Consider the following 18,391-nt stretch of genomic DNA (forward strand, 5'->3'; position numbering starts at 1 on the left):
CCAGCACAGCCTGCGAATATTTGCGGTCCCTGGACGGCGCCATGTACCTCCTACCTAAAGGGGTCGCTGTGCAGAACAGGCCGGCTGTCCGCCGGCCAGCCACCACTCTGTGGCGGGAGAGAAATGCCCTCTGGGGGCTGTAGTCCAAGCGTCCTGTGCTGCCCTATAGAACGCGGCTAAGGGTGAGGGTGAAAAAAACTACATTTCCCAGGGAGCCTTGAGATAGTCCCTGCATGCATGCATGCACGCATGGACTCTTTGCAAGAAGTTGTGGGCTAGGGGTAGGCAGCTCCTTCCCTGAGATGGTGCATTAGGGGTGCAGGCTTCGATTGCAATGGCTGAGTGTGCGGGGGAGATAGTGTATCAGAAGGAGGGGCAGCAGGTAAGTGATGGGGGGGGCAGGTTGCAACCCACATGCGTCAGACTCTGGAACTGCTGGAGATCCCCATTGGGCTTCGGGGCCCCAGAGTTTGGCCTCTAAAATCCTGGGGGCGGGGGGAGGACTCACAGATAGGACTCAGTGTGGCTCCCCCTCCCCCTTGCAAAACAGGGTGAAGAATCTGCACTTGAAAAAGCTGGAGTCATTTATTTTGCTGCTTTGCACTAAGTTCAAAGGGGGGAAACGAGAGAGCTGGGTCTGCCCCCTCCCCAGAAGGGAATTTAGCTGCTGGGGGCTGGTTAGAATACCCTGGAATCCAACCCTAGCTGGGGGGTGGTTGCACCCTTCGGAGAAGTCGGAAACCAGCGGATGCAGAAGCCTGGTGGTTATTGTTAGCATCATTATAGTATTTATTTCCTACGCTGAGGGTTGTCTGTAATGGAGAAATGCCTGTATACTTCTTGGTTTGAATGTTACAGCAGTGACACGAATTGGTTTGTTACAAAGGTTTCAGCCGCACCAAACCTTCTTACTTGTGGGGGTTTTCTTGTCTGGGGTTTTAGGGGAGTGAATGAGCCCCTGCCCCATGTTATTGAGGGGGGGAAGACTGCTGCCCAGCTTGCTTTGTGATTTGTTTACGAGAGGCCCTGATCCTGCCCAGTACTAAGCAGGTGCTTAACGGTAAGCCTGTGAGTAGCCCTGCTGAGTTCAGGCAGCACTCGTATTTACCTTGATCGGGAAACAGCATGGCCTAGTGGGTAGAGCAGTGGGCTGGGTTTTTAATCCCGGCTCTGCTGGTTTCACGCTGTGCGACTTTGGACTTTTCCCATCTGTAAAAGGGGAAACACATATACCTACCGCATGGCTAAGTGTGAGGTGTCATTAATCCACTTCTGGCGGATTGGAGTTTCTCCTGGGTGGGGTGGGGGGGAATGGTTTAATGTGTCCAGGCTAATCGGGACTGTATCTTTTCAGGGTAAGCCTCAGGGGAGGTGCCAGCTGCTCTGAGTGAACTCCCACTGGCATGCCTTTATTTTCTTATCTCAGCATCACCAGAGCCCAGCATGCACAATCATGAATCAGAAAACATGAGATTGCCTTAAAAATAATAAGATTTGGGGTCCTTTTTTTTGTTTGACTTTCATGACATTTCTGGGCTCATGCTTTCAAGCTTTGCTCTGCAACTTGGTGGGTTAGAATCAGTTTGGATTTTTAAATGGAAGCCGAGATTCTCTTATGATCCCTGGATCTCAAGAGCTTGGGAACTTTCACACCGATCATGCGAGTTGGCTGGGAACAAAGAGAATGTTCCTACTTGCAAGTGCTAGGCCCGATTCTGCGGGAATCGGCGTTACCAGGTCCCAGTACAGGACCGGGGCATGCGGTTGCCTCTCTGCCTGCCAGCACATGTCGTGCTTTCTCTGGGTAGCTGATTCTGGTGGCTGGGCTCTGCTGAAGGACGCAGCCCCACGTTGTGTATGTAGACGATCCTCTGTAATGGGGCGTGTGCTGTTTGCAGATTGCAGACTGTGCTGCGTCCGACGACCGCGCTCTGATCCGCTCCTACGACCGAGCCGTTCGCTCCTATAAGGTGAGGCACTCGGGGTCTCCAAACCAAACTTCTGGAGATGCTTCCCCCCATGTCCCTCCTTGTTGTATGTGCCCCCCACGCTGTCTGCTCCAGGTCTCGCTGACTCCAGCCCCTGTAGGATTGGGGCAGAGGCTGCAGTCTGTGCTCCCTATGGGGCAGTGACCTGGGATGTCCCCTCCCTCTCCATGTCTGATGCTCCCCCAGCCCTGTGGGAAAAGGTTGGTCCTTCCAGCCCGTCTCAGGAGGGATGAGGAGACACAGCAGCTGCTCCTCCCAAATCCCCATCCTGCTCTCAGCTGCCACAGTATCTCCAACATTGCAGGAGACCCTGGGAGCTGGTGACAAGGACCAGGCATCCAAGACCTCTGAGTCCTCAGCCTCCAGCGGGGCCGAGAGCGAGGGAGATGTGGAGGAGGAGGAGGAGGAGAAGAAAGAAGAGGAAGGCTCCCAGGTGAGTACCAAACAAGAAGCGATCTGTTACCTGCTGTAGAACCAGCCCATCCCACTTCTGTTGGCACCACCAGGACAGGAGAAACCATTGACATCACATAGCAAACTCAGCCCTGGGTCCTAGGGATGCTGTTTTTTGTCTCTTTAAGGGGAGGGACTCCTCTTGGCTCCACGCCCATGGTGGCTGGGCTCTAGTGCACACCCAGAAGGGAGGGCCTTGTGGGAATCTGGAGAGGGGTGAGGGCAAAGAGTCATCCCTGGGGTTCTGCAGGAGGCTGCAGGATCCAGCATTGGGGCTGGGGCAGAGTGTGGAATATTGCAATTGCTGCACTAGCGTGTGCGTTGCACAATGATGGTTCATGCTGAGTAGTGTGGGCTACGGCTCTTCTGTTACCTGTGCTGACACGTGTCCCCGCCATAGCCCTGAGGCCCCTCCCTGTCTCTCCCCACAGTGGAAGGTGGGTGATGCCTGCTGCGCTGTCTGGTCCAGAGACAGGCTGCTCTACCCGGCTCGCATCGTCTCCCTGAGCAAGGAGGGGGACACCTGTGTGGTGGAGTATGAGCACTACGGCAATCGGGAGGAACAGAGGCTGCGGGACCTGTTCCCCCCCGACAGGAGCCCAGACGACTTGCTGGAGCCCCAGAGAATGGTGAGATGCTGCAGGGTGGGGCTGCGCTGAGCTGCCTGGCATAGTGGGGACGCTGGCAGGGTTAGCCAGGGGGGCCTGGTTCACCCCCCTTGACCTGGGCACTTCGCCCACCCTGCGGGGGAACTATCTGCTCACAGATTCACCCATCTCAATGGGAGGTGGTCTGGTGTGGTGGTTAGAGCATGGGGCTGGGAGCCAGGACTGTTCTCAGGGGGTGAGGGGAGTGTGGTTGAATGATTGGAGCAGGGGAGAGCATCAGGATGCCTGGGTTCTGTTCCCAGTGTGGGAGGAGGAACAGGGCCTTGTGACCAGAGCCCAGGTGTGGGATTCAGGATACCTGTGTCCAATTCCCAACTCACAGCAGAGCTCTGCCTCCCTCTGACGCTGCAGGGGGAGGTGGAAGGTACTGTCCCAAGCTGGGGTTTTGCCGGTACCCTGAGGCATACACAGACTCTGGGGCCCCAGGGGGTCCCTAGCAGCCAGGCTGTCTGTGTGATGGGCTCTCGAGTGAGCCGCGGTTGGTACCGCTCCCCAGTGGAAGGCGGGCGACGCCTGCAGCGCCATCTGGTCGGAGGACGGGCTGCTCTACCCAGCCATTGTGCGATTGGTGGATGCCGTGGCGGGGACGTGCCTGGTGGAGTTTGTCGGCTACGGGAACAAGGAACAGCAGGCGCTGGAGGAGCTGCTACCTCCGTGTGGGGCCGTGGATGGGGACCTGAGGAGCTGGAGGGTGAGTGGCCCCCCATGGGAGGGGGAGTGAGGGCCATTAAAGAAGCAGCTGGGGTGTGTGTGAAGGGACTCTGTTAGTGAGGGACTGATTTGAGGAAGGGGAGATCTCGGCTGTACTCACTGAAGCAGCCCTGAGTCCCCCATTAACTTCCCTTCCCCTTAACTCTGTCCACTCATGCACCCTCCCCCACCCCATTTTTCTCTTCACTTCCCTTTGTCCCCCCCGATTGCCTCCAAAGCTCAGTGCTAGGGGGCGCTGTGCTGCAGTGGGTGGGGGGGCTCAGTAGGGGCCGCTCTCCCCTGCAGTCTGTGTCCGCGCTTCTCTCCCTTGTCCAATCCCCTGCCAACTCTGTGCCTCCCCCCTTCTCTGTGGGGTCCCTTGGGGCAGGTGAGGGGGGGTCGCAGGTCTGGCACTGTCCCTGCTGGGTGCTGGTGGCAGCACAAGGAACGCCTGGGGCACGCTCTGCTCTGATTCCTGTGTCTCCTTGGCAAGGCTGAAGTGGATGCCCCTGGAGTGCCCAGGGGACGCAGCCCCAGCTTCCCCCAGGAGCCACCCCGCAGCTGGAGGAGGCAGAACACGAAAGGGGAGTGGACACATTACTTCCCCCCGCCGCCCAAGGTGAGTGCTTGGGATTGCCCCACTGGGACAGTGACCTGGGGGAGCTTAAACCGCAGCCCCCTCCCCACCTGTCCTCCCCCCTGCATCGCAGGCAGACCAACGCAAGTTGCAACCTCAGAGCCCTGCAGCTAAGCAGGGTTTGGTCTGCTCAGGACTCGAATGGGCGACTCCTGGGGAATCTAGGGCGAAAGCCCTGGCTGCTGCATAGGAACCAGGTGTCTCGGGGGGGGGGCTCTCCCTCGGGACGGGGGGGGGGGGTCAATGCTGATCCCACTACTCCTGGGTGGTGCTAGGAGGCACTGGGCTGCAGGTAGCAGGGCTGGGGACCCAGTAGGGGGCACGGTCCCTTTGGAGTGGGTGCTGACTCCAGTGCGCAATGTAGCACTAGGGGGTGCTCTCCCCTGGCAGTTGGTGCTGCCCCAGTACCCCACGGTGGAGCTGGGGGGTGCTGTGCTGCTGGGAGTAGGTTGTGGGGAGGCGGGGGTCACTGTTCCTGGGAGTCAGTGTTGCCATCACACGGGAGCAGTGCGATGGGGGGGCCTGGGCCCATGGCCCTTCCAGCAGGGCTAGCGGGATTACCCCCTTCTCCTGCCCCGGCCACGTTCCACCCCCTTTAAATGTCAGGGCCCTGTACCAGGGCCCCCTCCCCACTTAGCCCAGACCCAGGGGGAGGGGAGGGGAAGGATGAGGGCAGCCTGTTAGGGTCTAGGGGCTAGTCACCCATGCCCCACCGGGGTTTTGGAACAGCTGACGGGAGATGCTGGCATCACACCGTGGGGCCCACTCCGTCCCTGGCTCGCCGGGGTCCTCTCTCTGGGCTCACGCCTGCTCTCTACCTCCCTTTCAGAGCGGCTCATGGTGGCCCGGTCCCTTGCTGCCCTTCGGCCCCCCGCCCCGCAGGTCCGGCTGCCCCCCGGTGAGTGTACCCGCTCCTCCTCGAGCACCCATTTCTATGGCAAACAGAGCCACCGCGAATCCTGCCCTGCGGGAAAGGGCCCTGGCTGTTGATCTTCCGGGCTGGGGGAGGGGGCAAACCAGTGCCGAACCCAAAGCCTGGAGGCTGTTAAAGGGCAGTACTGGTAGCCCACTGCCATCTCTGGTAGTCCATGCTCTGGGCAGACTTCCAGGGCCAGCTGCCATCCTGCAGCATCGGACCCCAGGGTGGCCACCCCTCTGAGCTTGGCATGGGACCCCAGTGCTGTTGCACCCCCAGCTTTGCCCAGGCTGTCACTACCCTCTCTGGGAGGCAAGGGGGGGAGCCCCCCCGCAGGCTGGAGCACAAAGAAGCCACTAGGTGGAGCCAGTGGGCTGCTGATTTGAGCGTCACACTTGGGCAGGAGGGATCAGGTAAAGCTCTCGGGTGAGCGACCCCCCCCCAGGGAGGGGGATCTCTGCAAGCATCTTTATTGCTAGGGAAAGTCCCTGACCAGGATCTCTGCTGCTACTTTTCCAGGTCATCCCTCCCCCCCCGCCACTGCTTCTGGACTCGCTGTGCACAGAGGATGATGAGGGGGGACCCCTGGCCTGCATGCTCCTGGGCTGGTACATGAGCGGGTACCACACTGGCTTCTACATGGTAAGGCCTGGCTGCGGGGGGATCTGCCCCCTTGGCGGTTGGGCTGTCTTGTCCCTCTCTCCAGTGCTGCAGAGTGGGGGCTGGGGCTGCACTGGCCACGGGTGGTACTGCCCCCCCTCGCTGCAGAGGGTGGCTGGCGGTGCTGGGCGTGAGCCATGCTGCCTGCAGCCCTGAGTTTAGCCGTGTGAGATGGAGCTAAATGGGGGAGGGGCTCGCTGGGACGTGGGCTGGATATCCTGAGGGGCACCCCTCACTGTAGGGAGCTTGAGGGGGCTACGGGCAGAGGAACGGGGGTGCATCCAGGCACTGAGCTGGCACATTCCTGGACCTGGATTCGAACTAGCAGCCTTTGGGTGCTACACGTTAACCCTTTCGTGCCTTGCAGGGACTCAGACAAGGCCGGGCAGAGGCAGCGACGCCCCCTCCAAAGCAGGGACCACGGTGGAAGAAGTCATCCCCGCACAGTTAGGGGCAGGTTGGGTTTGCACTGTGTGGATATTGGGCCGGAGGAGGGCAGGGAGATGAGCCGCTGGCTCCCGGCTGTGGGGCAGGAAGTGATCGGGTCCATGTGGCACAGGGCTCTTCCTCGCCCCCAGATCCGCCAGTGCCCCATAGTCCTTATTCCCACCCCCCAAGCTATTCCACCAGGTGCTTGCGGACGTGGCCAGTTGTGCCAAGCTGCGTTGTGATGTGGCTAATCCTCCACTGAGACCCTTGAGAGCATCTGAGTGCTTCCACCCCACATGCTCCAGGGATCTCTAGGGCAATCAATCCCTCTGCTGCCTCCGCAACCTCCTCCCCTGTCTGAGTGGGGAAGTTCTGGGGGACCCCTCCCCCCTAGCAGGGGGCAGCGGCGTCACCTCATTTCCTCCCCCATTCCTCCTTGCAGCTGGGTCTGGCTCCTTGCTCCCCCCCCCCACGGCAGGCTTGGGGCAGCGGCACTGTCGGCCAGAGGTCTCCGCGCTGGCACCAGCGCTCATGCTTTGAGGACTGGGACTCTGCAGTGCTGGATACAAGCTGGCCGTGCACCCCTGGGAGGGAGAGGACCCGTGCTGGCTCGGAGCCCGGCTGGAGTCCAGGGTGTGGAGGCGTTGCTCCCCAGTGGCAGGCTTGCGCAGACGGGATGGCTGGGGCCCATCGGCAGGTTCCAATAAAAGGTGTTTGTCAGACCCTGTGCTCCAGGGAGGTTGTTGGTCTGGACGGGTGGGGAGTTCCCACTGGTGGGATGGAGGGATGGCGGTGGGTTCCCGTGTTTGAAACATGCTCACTGGGACCGAGATGGGCTAAGGTGCTGGGCTGCGCCCTACACCCAGAGGAGTTCACACCCCTCCAAGGTTGGGTGGCTTTTCAGGGGAGAGGCCATGGGGGGGGGGGTGTCACTGGGTGCAGTTCTTGAGCCTGTGACACACAGAAGGAGCAGGCTAGATGATGGGACAGTCCCTGTGAGTCCTGGGTTCGAGTTCTGCCTCTGCCACAAACTCCCTGGGTGGCCTTGATCAAGTTGCTGCATCTCTCCGGGCCTCTCTGAAATGGGCAGAATGCGCCTGCCCTCGTCCTGTGACTAGGGCCTGTGTCTGGGCAGCCCACAGCGCTGCGGTGCCTCAAGGAGCTGCCGGGGTGTATTTCTGCATCAGCACAGCGTCAGAGCTGGGCCCCTCACCCTGCTCGGGCCTGTGAGCATAGGCCTGGGCTGCACACTCCCTGTGCCTGGCTTGAGGGTGAAGCCAAAGTCCCCGTCCTGCCTGCACAATCATGAGCTCTTAGTAAATGCAAGGATTTGCCCTGGTGCCAGCTTTTCCCGTTACTTTGGGGCACGCTCATTTGCGTCACTCTTCTGGCGTGGGAGAGTCTGTAATTCTCTCAAAGTTCTGCTTGTGTCACTTGTGTTCTCCCTGCTGCAAGTTCCCTCCCAGTGGAGCTCTCCTGCAGGGCCTAGGTTCTCACACATGTTAACAGAGCGTGTCTGAACGGGCCGGGTCAAGCAGCACTCCTAAGCTGGCCACTTGTGCGCCCCTGGACTCGGCGGGCCGGGTCGAGCAGCACTCCCAAGCTGTCACCCTCCTATGCCACCGGTTCAGCACGTCCCTATCCCCTTTCACATGACAATTGTGCTGGTGGTAACCCATGTGATGAGCAAACCTCAGGATTTTTTGGCGCTGGGGGGATCTTTAGCTTAGATACGAGAAGTGTCACTGCAGAGCAAATGGGGAATCTAAAAACACAATAAGAGAGAGGGAGGGAAGCAACCAGCGTAAGCAGAAAAGTGATTTATTGCCAGGTAATAACCACGCCAGGAGAGCCAACAAACCAAACCAGGTACAATAGTAAATCTAGCTTCAAACTGATTACAAAAATCATGTTTAGAAAACTACCTAGATTAGAAAAAAAAAAAGAGAGGGAGCGAGAGAGTTGGGTTCTCACCGCACTGTGAAGCTTGACTCGAGCAGGGGTCCCAGGTGGTGGTGGTAGCTGGGGGGCCGGAGTGCTGGAGACAGGCAGAGCCAGTGCAATCAGTCAGGAGAAGATGAAGTCCCCATGGAACTGATGCAGGTTGTGGATCCAGGCATCGGAGCACTGACCTGAGCGTGGGTTGGAGGTTTTGAAGCGAAAGAACAGTGGTTCAAAGGAGATGCTGGATCTGTTTGTGGGTACACTGATGACTCGGAGGAGTAGATCAGAGTTGTTTTGTTCAGGCTAGACAATAGGAACTGATCATTCTGGCTGGGGGCCTTGTTCTGCCCAGGGAGCTCACAGTACAGTTTGGATCTCGATAACGGATTTATTACTAGAATCGGTCTGATAACTGCTGAGCTGGCTGTGTGCAGGCGGGTTCATTGACATCTGGAGCAGAGATCCCCCATCCTGCAGTGCTTCCCTGCTTTTCTGGTCCCAGAGTTCTGTGTGGTTCGTGCCTTGGAATCTCTGTTCTGCAGTCTGTACGCTAATGGGGATGCCTCCCTGTCCCCTCTGAGGCTGGGGGAGTTCCCTTAATCCATCACCCTTGTCCAGAGGGGTCTAGGTATCTCTCCCACAGCCTTTTCATTGCTTTTTGTAAGTCTTTCTTCTGAGCGGTTTTGGTCCAAGCAGAGGCTGGGGAGGGGGTGTCCTTTGTGAGCAGACAGGCTGGATGCTGTGTCCTGGCGCCCCAAGAACACAGAGCTGACAGGTAACTTCCTCCCCACGCCCAGGCCCGCAGCCTCACCAGGAAGCAGTAGCCTTGGGTCGCTCCCCATCAGTGCTGCTCTTGCTCGGGGGCCCGGTAGGGAATCTGCCCTCAGCCCCTGCTTGCTCCCTCCGGATCGTTCAGCCACAGCTCGGGGGCTGGAGCTGAGAGAGGCTAACAGAGCCGCCCCCCTCGGGAATGGCCAGTTGATTCCTCCAGGGCTCAGCCGCTAACTGCTGCCGTTCCTGCTGCCAGGATTTATGGCACGGGGCCTGGCTGCAGGTGCCAATAAGGACTCAGCAAAACAAATTGTGTTTACAGCCAGCGCTGATCTCAGCCGGCCCGGGGGCTGGAGACGCCTGCCCGCGACTCTCGGGGTTTGGCCCTGCAGGAGCCTGCTCTCCCTGCTCCACACTCAGGCCTTGTAACCCCAGCGGCTAGTGCCCCGCCCCTGCCTCTGGAGAGTGAAAATATCATCAAATCTATTGCAAAGGAACCGAAATCCCCAGCTGCCTGGGTCTCACCAGCTCCCCCTTGGAAGATGCCCACCCAGGCCCCCTCGCAAAGCAACTGTCCTAGCTACGCAAACAGCTGCCTTGCTCTCCAGCTGGCCTTCCCTGAACGCTGGCCTGGGTGAAACCCTCTGGGTATGGGGAACTCCCTGCCACTAGATTGGGCTGATCTGCCCAGCCAGAGCAGAGTGCCAGGCACAGCTCTCGGCACAGGCCTCCCTGGTGCAGGGGAGATGAGGCAGTGCTGCCGGCATCTGGCAAAGTTACTCACCCGCGGTCTGCCTGGCTGCAGCTTGTAGCCATCTGCTGTTTGCAGGGACCTGCTGGCCTCAGCTTTGTGGCTGCTTGGGGAGGGGTGGGGCTGCTGGCGAAGGGGCAGGAGGCTGAGAAGTCGCAGGGTGGTGGGTAAGGGAAGTAATGTTTGCTCAGTGAATTGGCTGTCCCTGCCCTGGGAGGGTGACGGCAGCTGAGGGGGCATGCACAGACGCTGCTCTCGTGCATGCTAGCTGCACAGAAAGCCTGCGTCACTGTTTGCTGCTCACTCCTGGGAGGATGCTCTGGGGAGGGGGGGCCTCGGCTCCCTGACAGCCCCAGCACAAGCCCCGTGTGCACAGAACCGACTCCCTGGCCTGCACCCACTTGGGGCTTCCCTGGTCTCACCCTTGGCCCAGGTGGCTCAGGCTCTGTCTACACTACAGCATGATTCCCCTGCTTGTGTGCAGGTGCAGGGGAGCAAACAGGACTGTAAATAGCCAGGAAGCCATGGTAGCGGCCCTGGGGGCACAGCTGAGCCCATGACAGGGCCAAGTCCGCCTGGCACGGGTAGCTATGTGCTCAGCGATGCAGCTATTTATACTCACACTGTGAGAGCATGTGCCCGCGGGCAGGGCCTCTCCCCCTCGTTCGCAGTGTAGACGGAGCATTGGAGTACCTGGAAGGGATGGACTGTCTGCCTAGGGGTTAGTGCCACTCTGGCAGCTCAGCTCTCCAGCCAAATCCTGCCCCACGGCTCCCCTCTGCAGCCAGCCTGTACTACTGGGCTTCCTCCTGAGGCCTCTGCCCAGCAGAGGTGGGGCAGGCTGGGCTGATGACCTGCCCTGGGGCCCTGTACTCCCCCAGTGTCTGTACTTCAACCTACTGATTCATGTGAAAACTATGATCTGCCTCCTGAGCCCTAGGATTTTACCTTGTGAGTCCTGCTAGCCTGTTTTTCTCCTAGTGAAGATGCACCTATTGTGGTCCAAGCAGGGGTATGTCTAGCCCCTGGGGCCCAGGCTGCCCCAGCTCCCACATAGTTTTCCCCTAGATCTTGGGCTGATGGGACTGCCTACAATGGCGTGTAGCCAATCAGCGACTGCCAGCAGCAAATCTCGCCAAGAGGCTGTGATGGGACACTAGCTGGGGAGGGCTCTGTTACTACAGAGAATTCTTTCCCAGGTCTCTGGCTGGCGGGTCTTGACCCACATGCTCAGGGCCTAATTGATCCCCCTATTTGGGGTTGGGAAGGAACTTCCCCCGGGTCAGATTGGCAGAGACCCTCGAGGTTTTTTGCCTTCCTCTGCAGCGTGGGGCAGGGGTCACTTGCAGGTTTAAACCTGTGTAAATGGTGGCTTCTCTGCAACTTGATGTCTTTCAGCCACGATTTGAGGAGGTCAGTGACTCAGCCAGAGGTCAGGGGTCCACTCCAGCAGCAGGTGGGTGAGATTCTGTGGCCTCCAATGTGCAGGAGGTCAGACCAGATGATCGCGATGGTCCCTTCTGACCATAATGTCTGGGAGCCGCTGAAGGGTGACATCACCCAGCCAGCCTCCAGCCCCATCACTCTGCACTGAGGGATGAGCCAGGATGGAGCCTTCAAAGAGAAATCCCTTCACTGGCCTGTCTGCTACTTTCCAGCCCCCGCCACATGCCGAGGAAATCCCACGCTCTGGCCTCAGCACGGCCGCCCAGGAGCTGCTGGTCCCCGCAGGCCCATTAGTGCGTGTGGGCTGCATAGTTCTGGTGATTTATTGGCGGGGACACAGTGTCCTGATGGATCAGCCCTGATGCTTCTTGACAAGGTGGAATTGCTTTGTGATGAGGCTCTGGGGGGCCCAGCCCTGGCCTGTTTCATCCATTGATTTTCCACTCTTTGGAGTTAAGCCGCTAAGCGCAGCATTTGGGCCTTGTCTTCACCTACTTAAGACTCTCTGAGTTATGGCCTGTCTCTTGAGCAGCCTTTGCCCCATTGGTTCCTCGCAGAGCTTAGGGCCTAAATGAAACAGAGGGTTCGCCTCCCCTCAACAGGCGCCAGCAGTCAGGGTCCCCGGCTCTTTGCAAAGGCGGCTCAAGCGTCAGTAACTATTGTACAGCCTGGGGAAACCGAGGCAGGAACGGTGGGACAGGCAGAGTTACCTGGCAGCAATGGGATTAGAATCCAGCTGGTCCCGAGCCCCTTGGCTCATGCTGCACCCTCTGAGCCAGGCCTAATCACCCTGCTGCCAGGGCTTGCTCCAGCTGCCGGCAGGGCCCCTGCCCAGCGCCCTGCCCGGGGCCCGGTGGCAGGGTGCTCCTCACACTCATGGTCACCGCGCTCCACAGGGAGCTGGCTGGGGCGGGGGCGCCCTGGGGCTGGGAGGCTAAAATCCATCACAGGTGGCCTGGTGCTACCAGACAGCCCCAGCTCCCCGGCCAGCCCCCCCGGGCCGCCCCCGCCCCCGGAGAAACCGTTTCCACCAATCCGGCGCCAGCGGGGGTGTCGCTCCGCATTCAAAGTGCCGGGGAGACGCGGTATAAAGCCGAGCGAGCTGCAGCCCCGGGGCGAGCCAAGGGGTCACGCCGGAGCTTCAGCACCATGGAGAGCTCCCGCCTCGGCCGCCTCTGCCTGGGCTGCTCGCTGCTCTTCCTGCTGGGCGCCGGCCGGGGGCCCAGGGCTGCCGCCAGCCAAAGCCAGGAAGAAAAGGACCTGGTAAGGGGGGAAGGAGCCTAGGGGCGGGGGGCAGCGTGCAGGGGGCGGCCCGTCCCCTCGGGAGCGAGGTGGGAGGATGGGCGTGTGGCTCAGGCACTGAGCTGGGTCTCCTGGGTCATGTCCTGGCTCTGCCACTGGCCCCGGGGGACCTTGGCCAAGTCCGTTAGGCTGTGATTGGTTTTTCCTATGGCCCTGCTCAACCCCTGGCTGCGGGTCCCTTCGCTGGCCCCCAGGAGGGGTGATTTCCAGGTCATGCGGACGGAGGCAAGCAAGCCCTGATTGGGCCAGCGCTGGGGCTACCTGCCCCGAGCTTAACCCTGCCTGGGATGCTAGGTAGCTACCGCTGGGGCAACGCTGCTGGTTCTCACAGCCTGGTGCCATCAGCGTTGGCCTGCACACCCTTCCTCCAGCTGGCAACCGCAGCACCAGTAGGGTGACCAGATGTCCGGATTTTATAGGGACAGTCCTGATTTTTGGGTCTTTTTCTTGTATAGGCTCCAATCCCCCGCCACCCCGTCCTGATTTTTCACACTTGCTGTCTGGTCACCCTAAGCGCCAGCTCAAAGGGTAGATGGACTATGGTCTCTTTCAGGGCCCAGTTCAATTGCACGGGCTCAAGTCCTTTGCTGAACCTGGGTAATGCTTGGCTGCAGCAAGGAGAAACTCACTGGTGCTTGGGAGGCGCTTGTCTGCTACTGCAATGTGATCCCATAGATAGACAGGGGCTTCCTATGGCCAGGACAAACAGGCTATGAAGTGTCTAGGAAGCACCTCTAGCTAAGCAACAGTGACAACTCTCCTCTCCTCTCTCTCCAAGCCATGAATCAGTCACAGCTGTTGGTTTGCTAAAGGGGTTTCCAATGAAAACCAGGCACTTTCTTTAAAAAGCCGGTTGGTTTTTATTGCACTGATTTATAGCTGTTGTTCAGTTGAAACCGACAGGAAACGAATAGTAAATATGCCCTTATAATTAGATTAAAACACACACAGCCTCTCTGGACAGATGGCTGCATAAAGAAAATGGATGGATCCCACTGCTTTCCTGTCACGTTCATCTCTTGACCCTGGATGCAAAGGTATTAGAGTGGGTGATTTTTCTGGAGCAAGTCTTTTAATTCATGTTTTAAACTTTTTAACTAGATGTTCAGTGCTCCAGGCGGGCTACTGGGAAAAGAAATATGGCCCAGGGCTCTGAATTTCTGAGCTTTCCTGATGTTTATCTGGTCTCCGTTCTTAAAGTTTGTCAGCAAATGGCTGTTCTAGTGCATGCGCATCTAACGCTCCTTTATCCAGGCTCTCAACAGCAACAGGCCGAGGAGCTTCAGGGAGTTAACGTAACAAGAGTGGATAGAGCCAGAAAGATACAAAGGTACTTTCTCACTATCTGAGAGAGCTACAGAGAGATCCCTGCTTGTCCTGGGAAATAGAATGGGAAATACTACTTCGAGGCATTTAAATATTGCAGTAATAGGGACCATCAGTACTGAGCGAGAGGAAGAGTATTTACTGTGTCATCATGACATCTAGAATACTGAACTAAGGCCGGGGCCCCTTGGTGCCAGGCGCTGCACAGATGCACAGTGAGAACAGTCCTTGCTTTAAAGCGCTCCCAGTCTAAGCAGCCAAGGCAGAGAACAGGGAGGTGAAAAGATTCATTACCCCCCCTTTTACAGAGTAAGACCCAGTTTTGCAAGGTGCAGACAGGTGACTAGTGGGCTTTTCAAAATCACCTATAACTGCACCTGTAGCTCCCTGTGTCTGGGCCTTGCCATGCAACTTGCCCGAGGTTGCACAGATACATGGGCTGCCCAGCGGGTGTTTAAAGTGACGGGGTAGCAGTGGGTGGCAGATGGAACTGAGCGAGTGAACACCCTCGCCCCATAAACGACCCCAGAACACATTCCAATTCCACGCCCTTCAGCGTCCTCCTTCGCGGAGTGATGCCTAAAGTCCTAAGCGACAGGAAAACGCTAGTGCACCGGCAGAAGAAACATGCTCCCTGCTGGGACGAGGGGTTGAGGCTAAAGCACCAAGAGAGAGCAGGAAGCACCAGTCCTGTTTGTTGGTGCCACTGGCTGCTCCAGTCACCCAGACTGATACTGATTCAGGGGCTCTGAAAGCACAGTGGTTAGGCTTGTGGCTTAGGCAGAGGGCTGGAACTTTGGGCTCAGCTCCTCAGGGGAGTCACTGACTCTCGGAGCGCAATAATTCTGCCTTGCAGTGTGTATGTTCATTGGGATCAGGGCCCATCTCTCGCTCAGGGTACATCCACTCTGCCAGGAAAATGTGACCGCGGAGGTCGGCACAGCCTTGATCTAGCTGGCATGGGTCACAACAGGAGGGTAGTGGGGGCAGGTAGGTTACAGCCCCAGTGGGCTTGTACTCTGGTTGCCAGCCCCTGCCGCCATGTCCACACTACCGTTGTTACCAGCATGAGCTAGTGTTAAGCTGGCGCAGCTATGCCAAGGCGTGCAGATGTCCCCATGTGCCTGTGCAGCCCCAGGTGGGGGGAAGCTTTCCAGCCCACCTCAGTGACTTACGCTCCTAAGCCCCATCGACCTTCACTGAGGCCCCACTGACAATTCAGAGCACCCTGCCTCCCTCGCTCAGGGTGTGAGAAATTCACACTCGAGGGATGGAATTGACGACCTTCCCCCACCTCGACACTGCTAGGGGAATGGGCAAAATTTTCCATCGACCAGGCTACTGTGGCTCGGGCAGGTGGAAGGGAAACCCCTTTGGCCACGGCAGGAAATGTCTACACTAGGGTGTCTGTCACCTGTAGCGTGGCTGTGGCCTTCGACTCCTGTGCTTGTGACAGGCTGATCCCCTGTCATGCTAATAGCCGGGGCGACCGATCCCCAGTCCCCACTGTGGGGCCTGCGGAGCCGGCTGGAGATGGGGACCCAGGCGCCCTCCTGAGTGCCCGCCCCATGCACTCTCTCTCGCCCGCAGATTGAAGCTCTCCAGGAGGTGCTGGAGAAGCTGAAGACGGAGCGGCTGCCCTCCATCGAGAAGAAGCTGGGCTCGGTGCCCTCGGTAAGGAGCCTTTATTGCGGGCCCTCGCAGCTCGCTCCGCCCATGTCTGGCTCAGGGCTGAGGCTTTAACAAAGCCCTGGGGGTAACTGTGTCCTAGGTGCTTTGCCCTGGGGAGCTGGTGAGTAAATCTCACCTCAGCATGGGCACCGCCAGATTGCAGCACCCAGCTCCCTCTTGGGAGCCTGAATGGAGATGCCATATCTTCTGTAGGGCCCAGCCCCCGGCAGCTCCCATGGGGAGCAATGGAGACATCCTGTGTGCCCCCGCCAGTGAGAGTGAGGGGGGGCTCCCCCAGCTGTCCCCCCAATTCAGTATGAGCAATGGGGGCTCCCCCAGCCCAGTCCCCCCCACTGGTATGTGCAATGGGGGCTCCCCTAGCCCTGTCCCCCCCACCAGTATGTGCAATGAGGACTCTCCCAGCCCTGTTCCCCACCCCCCCAGTATGTGCAACGGGGGCTCTCCCAGCCCTGTCCCCCCACCAATATGTGCAATGGGGGCTCCCCCAGCCCTGTGTCCCCTCCCACCAGTATGTGCAATGGGGGCTCCCCTAGCCCTGTGTCCCCTCCCACCAGTATGTGCAATGGGGGCTCCCCTAGCCCTGTGTCCCCTCCCACCACTATGAGCAATGGGGGGCTCTACCAGCCCCCATGTTTTATAGTTTCTCAGGCCAGTAGGGTCCATTGTGATCCTCTTGCCTCACAGTTCTGTTTACTCCAAGGTCCTTGCCTGACAGGCGCAGCCTCGGTGTTACTGGGAGTTGATTGTGAGCTCCCGGGGATGGGGCCCGTGGCCCCTGCACATCTGCAGCTCTGTATCAGCCCTAACGGAACAGATCAGTGCCTGGAAACAAGCTGGCAGCCAGGCAGGCAGCAGCTTTGAGCCAGGGGTGTCTGACCGGCTGGTCCAAACCGACTGGCCCTTCTCTCCCCTAGTGCGACGCCGGAGAGCTGTGTGCCGTGAGGAAAGGAGCCCGGATCGGGAGACTCTGCAACTGCCCCCGCGGGACGGCCTGCAACTTCTACATCCTCAAGTGCTTGTGAGGAGGACAGGAACGCTTGGCCAGGATGGGGCGGAGGGAGGGGGACATGTGGAGCAGCCTCTAGTCCTAATCTCTCCACCTGGCCTGTTTCGGCAGCTGTCAGGAGGTGGGTTTGGTTTTTCTCCTGTGCTAGGAAACATAAGCTCAGCACTTCCCCCACGGCCCTTAAGGCTCCCTCCCCGTTCTAGTGCCTGTGATGGAAGGAGCTCTCTGTGCAAAGTTTGTCATTGCTTTGATCCTTTGCTGCCCTGAGGCAGGCTAGGAGAAGTCAGCCTGGCCTGCTTTTCCAAGGTGCCAAACCCCTGATCTCAGTGGGGCCAGCAGGGGCTCAGCAGCTCTGAGAATCAGCTCCCAGCCCCACTTACATTTCCCATGTCCCTTCTTCCTGATTTCCCTGCCTGGAGATCTGTGGACCAAAGAATCTCTGCTCAGTGCAGAGGGGGAGGCTGCTGGCTGCAGCCTCTCATGTCTCTGCTTGGTCCCTGGCTGTGAGTAGAGTAGCCTGGGGGTTGCTCTAACATGGGCCTGAGGTACCAGCTGCCAGCACGCTGCTCTCTGGCCCCATCTCACTCTGCACAAGAGGCCATGAGGAGACTAGTATAAGAGCCAGCCACAGAGACTTCAGTGTCTTCTGGGAATCCCTCATGCCAGGGGAAGGGAAGCAGGCAGAGGAGCTTTGCTCTTAAGGGCTGGTTGCTGAGGCCTGGTCTCCGAGTTCTCCATTATCTGAGTACCAGGGGCATTTCTGCAGTGCCAGTAGGGGTGGCTTTGGATTCTCTCTCCCGGGGAGGAAGGAGCAGCAGGAAGAGGGGACCTGAGCAAACCATGCCACATGCAAACACTGCAGATCAGCAGACCCCCAAGGAACATCCCCCCCCAGCCAATCATTCTCCCTGCTCCCTAGCATCACCTCCTTGGCTGCTGCACTGAACCTGCTCACCCTGACTCTGGGCAAAGAGCCAGGCTGTGCAGAATGTCAGGAAATGCGGGGGAGGAGGAGGAAGAGGGGAGTACTGGAGGCAATAGGTGATGAGAGGAAGGCTGTCCTGGGGGGTTAAGGCACAGGGCTGGGATCCAGGTTCAAGCACCAGTTCTGCTATTGACTCCTGGTGTGACCAGGGCAAATCACTGAGCCTCACAGGCTACCAGTAATATGGACAATAATGTGTCCTTGGCCCATCGTGTCTGTTTAGACTGTGAGCTCCCAGGGGCAGGGACCATCTCTGACTCTGGGCTTGGCAAGCTCCCGGACAACAGGGCCCCAACCCAGCTGGGACCTCTAGGCATAGAGAATCAGACTTAGCTCCAGATAATCTTCTAGCATTCCCCAAAGACAGCAGTCACTGTAGGGGGGGATTTTCTCTCACTTCTGGATCTTATCTGCTTTAGCCCATCCCTGCAATTTAAGCTGGCACTGGGAAATAAACAGAGACCAAGGCATGCCACAGCAGCAGCATGCGCCCGCGGAGATACAGGGGGTGTTTGCACTGTCTATGCTCTTAGCTTGTAGCCGCAGCAAAGAAACCTGCCCCCAACACCGAGACACAGTATGAAGTGTGCACATAGACCACCCATTGCAATGAGCATCAGAGCTCCCCGTGCTGAGCTGCTGTTGCAGCAGGAAAATGGTCACACTGAAGGCCCTGATTCTGCAGGTGTTTGTTAGCCCCAGTGCCAGATGGGCATGAGAAATGTTC

General features: G+C 58.6%; 2 protein-coding genes across 3 annotated transcripts; both read left to right on the forward strand.

Moving 5' to 3' along the window:
* The first annotated feature begins 220 nt into the window (after positions 1–220).
* LOC116832839 (survival motor neuron protein 1-like) lies at positions 221–7,163 on the forward strand. Of its 2 annotated transcripts, XM_032794029.2 has the most exons (10): positions 221–382; positions 1,899–1,970; positions 2,293–2,421; positions 2,873–3,070; positions 3,606–3,800; positions 4,293–4,418; positions 5,266–5,334; positions 5,872–5,994; positions 6,380–6,469; positions 6,884–7,163. In XM_032794029.2, exons 1-9 carry the CDS (start codon positions 335–337, stop codon positions 6,461–6,463), a joined length of 1,044 nt encoding a protein of 347 aa, XP_032649920.1. In that variant the 5' UTR covers positions 221–334; the 3' UTR covers positions 6,464–6,469; positions 6,884–7,163. The 2 variants fall into 2 exon arrangements, with proteins under 2 accessions (XP_032649920.1, XP_074927011.1); XM_075070910.1 differs by lacking the exon at positions 1,899–1,970.
* Positions 7,164–12,502: 5,339 nt separating this feature from the next.
* LOC116815441 (cocaine- and amphetamine-regulated transcript protein-like) lies at positions 12,503–16,695 on the forward strand. Its single transcript, XM_032763891.1, has 3 exons — positions 12,503–12,616; positions 15,572–15,655; positions 16,588–16,695. The coding sequence occupies exons 1-3, from the start codon at positions 12,503–12,505 to the stop codon at positions 16,693–16,695; spliced, it is 306 nt and encodes a 101-aa protein (XP_032619782.1).
* The last annotated feature ends 1,696 nt before the right edge of the window (positions 16,696–18,391 follow it).

Source organism: Chelonoidis abingdonii, chromosome 11 (genome assembly GCF_003597395.2).
Source record: "Chelonoidis abingdonii isolate Lonesome George chromosome 11, CheloAbing_2.0, whole genome shotgun sequence".
NCBI classification, from domain to species: domain Eukaryota; kingdom Metazoa; phylum Chordata; order Testudines; family Testudinidae; genus Chelonoidis; species Chelonoidis abingdonii.